Source organism: Carlito syrichta, unplaced genomic scaffold (assembly GCF_000164805.1).
Source record: "Carlito syrichta isolate Samal-C Ts95f unplaced genomic scaffold, Tarsius_syrichta-2.0.1 Scaffold304604, whole genome shotgun sequence".
Taxonomy (NCBI): Eukaryota; Metazoa; Chordata; class Mammalia; order Primates; family Tarsiidae; genus Carlito; species Carlito syrichta.
Window position 1 is genome coordinate 14360 of NW_007248700.1, and position 5133 is coordinate 19492.

At 65.1% G+C, this 5133-nt stretch overlaps 2 protein-coding genes across 2 annotated transcripts in view; one reads left to right on the plus strand and one right to left on the minus strand.

Moving 5' to 3' along the window:
- Positions 1-994: 994 nt before the first annotated feature.
- MRPL34 (mitochondrial ribosomal protein L34) lies at positions 995-2275 on the minus strand. Its single transcript, XM_008060428.2, has 2 exons — positions 1838-2275; positions 995-1628 (listed from the first exon to the last, which is right to left on the minus strand). The coding sequence occupies exons 1-2, from the start codon at positions 1900-1902 to the stop codon at positions 1415-1417; spliced, it is 279 nt and encodes a 92-aa protein (XP_008058619.1). The 5' UTR covers positions 1903-2275; the 3' UTR covers positions 995-1414.
- A 1442-nt stretch (positions 2276-3717) lies between these two features.
- The window catches only part of ABHD8 (abhydrolase domain containing 8), a 1867-nt gene continuing 451 nt past the window's right edge, over positions 3718-5133 (plus strand). Inside the window, 2 exon segments of the mRNA XM_021713586.1 lie at positions 3718-3858; positions 4967-5132. Coding sequence (XP_021569261.1) covers positions 4975-5132 — 158 coding nt within the window. The 5' untranslated portion in view covers positions 3718-3858; positions 4967-4974.

Sequence of the window (5133 nt, forward strand, 5' to 3'; positions counted from 1 at the left end):
CATTAGCCACATACGGCCACCTCACTTTCTCATTGGTCGCCACGCCTCCTCCTTTCGTGGTCAAGTTCGGTTGAGGAAGCAAAGCCCCGCCCGGCCCTTGGAAGCACGGGAAGTCGCAACCGGAAATGGGCGGAGGCCGCGCCGCGAGGCCTCCCGGGAAATGAAGTTTTCAACCTGGCGAGTCTCTCCCTTCAGTGGTTGTTACGTTTTTTCATACGTAATCGTCCCGAGGTTCTGACAGCAGCCCCAGAAGACGAGAACTCGCAACGCTCCCGGCCTCCTCCTCGAGGTACCAACCTTGGCTTTCGGCGTATCTAAGACTAAGTCTCTGTGAACTGGCAATTCGGGCCCTCTCGCTCAAACCTCCCCGCCTCCGGCGACTTCCACTTCCTCGGCCCTGTTTGGATGCCCCTCCGGCCTCTCTCGCCCACGCCGGTCCTCACTCCTGCTCAACTCCTCCGGCCTCTGTCTCTCCCAGGCCCTTCTTCCCAGAGCGCATTCTTCCTAATGCCAAGTCAGGCCCTCCTCTGAGCTCTGACAGGCCTCACGGTCCCCCTTCCTAGGCCTGACACCGCTGTGCCCAAACCGCCTGGGTATGAATTCACCTCCCACTAGGCCGACAGCCCCTCCTGGGCAAAGACGGAGCACCCAGTACGTGGCAGGTGCTCAGTAAATTGGTAGAACCGCACACGGTGGCCCACGTCTCTCATTTCAGGACTTTGGAAGGCCGAAGCAGGAGGCTCGCTTGAGGCCAGGAGTTCAAGGCCAGCTTGGGCAACATAGCGAGACCTTGGCTCTACAAGAAAATTGAATTTAAAATGGCTAGAGCAAAGGAGAAAGGAGCATTTCGTTTGTTAGGAGCCAAAGGCGCATCAGAGGGCCAAGTAAGTCCTTGCCCAAAGTCACACAGCTCATCCCCAAGAGGCAGGTGGAGGACTCCAACCCCACCCCCACCCCCCCAGACCTGCAATGACATACTATCAGTGGACACTGGAACATTTATTCAACATTTAATGGCATTTCGAAATGATCGATCATTCTTTGGGGTGTGATAAGTCTCGTGATGACGCTTTCAAGTCTTGTGTTGGAGACACAGACTCTGAAATGTTTACAGAAGAACTAGCCCGATGTCTGGGAGCAGCTTCAAAAGAACACAGGCGCGGGCAGGTCGGGTACTGGGTACACCGGCGTTCCTTGTACTATTCTGGGGTCTGCTGCGTGTGCGAAACCCTTCCTGAGTCTAGTGCACGAAAAAGGGACCCGGCAGGGCCTGACTTCCGCTCCCCCGGGCCAACCCCACAGGGCGGGGGCACTCGGGTCCAGGTCGCGCCTGCCCCCAGCTCCTGCGAGCACAGCGCCAGACCCCGGCGAGGGGCAGGCTGTCGCGGGGGTCCCGTCGGCGGCGTGGCGCTCCTCAGTGACTCAGCGAGCGGCGGCCCTTGAGCATGCGGCGGAGCACGACCTGGACGCCCGCCGGGGAGCTCAGGCGCCGGATCCAGCCGTGCTTGTGCTTGCGCTTGATGTTGCTGGGCTGATACTCGTTCCCGCGCGCCTTGCCCCGCGCCTGCTGCAGAGCGGGCAGGCCCCACGCGCCCAGAAGCTCTAGCTGGGCTCGGGGCTGTAGCCACCTGCGGGCGGAGAGACGGCGGGGTCACACGGGGCGCTGTGGCCTCGGCGCTGGCCCTCCTGGAGCCTCGGGCTCCCGGTCGGTCCCGGGACCGCGCCTAGCCGCAGAAGGCGCGCCCTGAACGCGCAGGACCTTGGCGGCTCACGGCGGTGAACCGCTGGTGCCAGCCCTGACTCGCAGATCTGGGGAAGGGGCTCTCTGAGGACTCACCTGCTGCCCAGCAGCGCCGCCGACCCACTCGCAGCGCCCCGTAGGGCCCCGGCCCAGAAAGCCATGGTCACCGGCGTGTCACGTGGGCTCAGCCGCCGGGGATTCCGGAGCTCACGGCGTCCGCCCCGGGGGCGCAAAGACTTCTGGGAAATGCAGTTCTTCCTACCTTGGGGAAAAAACCCACTGCCGCGGGGCTTCCCGGAAGTTGTAGTTTAACGCCTGCGCACCGTGGGCGAAACGGCACCTCCTCGCCAGGCGCGTGCTGACAAGACACTAAACCCCAAGGGCTGCTGGGAGTTGTAGTTCTCCTGCCTGGTGGCAGCCGCAGGAAATGGCTGGTTGGTCTCGGGCGGGTGGCACACAACTGGCTGGCCGCTTTTGCAGGCCGCAGCCAAGTCTCCGCCCCTTGGCAGGAAGCCCCGGACGCCTGAGGTCAAGCGAGTTGGACGTCCTTGGGGTGGCCCCTGCTTCCTCCTGGGCTTTCGAGCTGTAAAATTCGTGGATTGCAGCTTGCCTTGGGCGATCTCGCCCCCCTTTGGGCCTCAGAAGAATTGTTACCAGGCTCACATCTGAGCCCCTCCCTGCTCACACACCCTCCTTGGCTCCCTGTTGCCTCGGGAAAACATCCAGTGCCTCCGGCAGGCATGCATGGCCCTCTCCACAGAGGCGTCCGCATTGCACAGCCACACCTTCCTCTCGGCCTGGTGCCCTTCAGTCTACCCTTTAAAATCCTCTCTTCCCAACCCCGCCTTTCCTCTGGCCCATCCCTGACCGGATGTGGCTCTCCCTGAACTCTCCCCGAAGCTTAGGGCCCCTCAGGGGACTTCGTCCCAAGTGTCCAGCATTACCCAGCTCCAGAAGGGCCCAGACGGGGCGACAGTGTTAGTGAATGAACAAACTATGTAGTCTCCCGGGAGTGCCCTCAGCGGGTAAGAGTAGGCGGCTGGACCCAGTCCAGCCCTGGCCGCAAATTCCAGGGCACGCATCAGCTGGCAGGCAGCAAGGAGTGGCTAACCCCGCTCCTCCACCACCGCCACAAAATGCCAACAACGACCTGAGCCAATACACAAGACACCGCGACGAGAGCCTTGCCTGCATGGCACATTTGGGAGGGGACTGATTTGCAGAGGAGTCGATGGAGCTCCGGAAGGGACTTGCCCAAGGTCACGCATCAGCACAGGGCAGAGGCTGGACCCAAGCCCTGTGCCTCCCACGCCAGGCTCTCCCAGCGGCCTGGAGCGTCTGGCAGGCACCACAGAGCCGGGGAGTCGGCCTCTGGCTCCTGGCCCTCCTCGGCTCCAGGGCAGCCATCAGCTAAACCGGCTGTGAAATCCCTAATGACCCACAGCTCCAAGGATTAGCGAACAGACAGTTCCCAGGACGTGGCTAACTCAGCCGTCGCAGCTCGGCCTGTGCATGATGTGCCCTTTAAGAGCCTCAGTTTCCCTACCTGAAACTGGAAAAAGAACTAGGCGTTTCTGCGTCTAGAAGGGGAAGGTCAGCACAGCGAGAGGAGCACGCACAGGGGCTTCGTTCGGAGGGGACGGGGCAATTAGGGAGCAGGGGTTGGCTTGGGAGGCCGAGCGCGACGAGCGGGTCCCCGGAGCCCGCGCCCGCCGGTTCCGCAGACCCCAGGCCGCAACGCCCTCCTCACCTCTGGGCCGGGCCCAGCCCTCTCCCCTCCACGGCGAGCGCCCGGAGGGGGCGGGGCCGTCGCGCCCAGAGCCCGCCTCCACCCCCGAAGACCCGCCTCTTATTGGGCGCTTAACTAGGGCGGGTCAGCCCGCAGCCGCGATAGGTCGGAGTGGCCGCCCGTCGCACCAGGCCCCGCCCTCCAGAAGGAGGGACTTAAAGGGCCGGCGCGTTCGGCAGCCGCGCGGTGCCCCTGCGCGGACCGCCAGGCCCCGCCGCCCGCCCGCGCAGACGGCCTTGCCCGACCAGCGCCACCATGTAAACGGCGGATGCTGGCTTCTCTGCCCGGGACCCCTCTGCCCCGACCGGGCCCCTCGGCCCTCGATGAGGTGAGCGGGGAGCGGGCGGGCCCCAAGAGCGGACATCGAAGCCGCCCCCCGGCCTCCACTTCGGAGCGGGGAGGTGTTCGCCAACCCCTCGTGCGGGCTCCTGGGAAGCCACGGAGCCCCAGTAGCCTCGACCTCGCTGGAGGGATGACGGACACCTGGAAGGCGGGGGCCAGATTCTGGGAGGGGGACTGGCGCGACTCGTCTGCGCTGCCCTCCGCAATCCGGGATTAGGGCCCCACTCGAGGTGGGGGATTGGCCCGCTGCCCCCCGAGGATGTCGGGCCCACGGAGGCCCAGCCCTTGGCGTGCGTTACCCTAGCAGCGACCAGGCTGGCGCGGGGTGGTCCAGTCTCCAGGCCCTAGACAATGCGGGTGCACCGCGCGGGTATCCCCCTGGAGTTATGTAACCGCCGTGGTTGCTATGGACACGGGGGCGGGGGTGGCCCGAGGGGGGAGGCCTGACGGCCCCCAGCCAGGGCCGCCTCAGTCTCCTCTTTACGCGGGGGCGGGGCGCTGGGGAGAGGGAGGGCTGGCGCGCCAGAGCCCCGGAACCCAGGGTCCCGGGAAGGGGCGCAGCGTCCCGCCGCCTCCCGGCCACCCCGGGCCTCGGCTGTCCCCTCTGGCACAGGCCCTCGCCCATCCGGGGGAGCCGGACGAGGCCTTCCAGGGCTCAGTCTCCACCCCCTCCCCAGAGCCTCAGCTTCCAGGGATTTGGATGCAGTAGGAGCCCGCAGGAAACGCCTTCATGAAGGGTGAAAGCCTGTGCAAATGAATGGGGCAGGTCAGGAAGTCCTGGCTGGCATCTCTCCAGCTGGTGGGTGGAGGGTCCTCAGGCTTGGGCTTTGCTCGCTCCAGTGTTCCCTCCTCTAGGAAGCGCCTCAGACTCAACGCTGACAGCCAGGCCCTTCTTCCTGAGGACAGTCGAGGCTGGCCCGGAAGGGTGGCTGACTTCTCAGGAGAAGGCATTGTCCAGTCAGATGGCCCGGTGCCTTGGCCTGCCCTCCCCTCCCGGGACCTAGAAGGGGCCTTCCGCGGAGCCCAGAGCGGGTGCTGCAGGGCGGAGGGCTTCTGTGCAGACGGCCCCTGAGCTGCCCGCCCCCATCCCGCAGGACACACCATGCTGACCGGGGTGGCGGATGGAATCTTCTGCTGCCTGCTGGGCTCACACCCCAACGCGGTGGGGCCCCTGGAAAGCGTCGAGTCCAGCGATGGCTACACCTTCGTGGAGGTCAAGCCTGGCCGCGTGCTGCGGGTGAAGCACGCCGGCCCTGCCCCA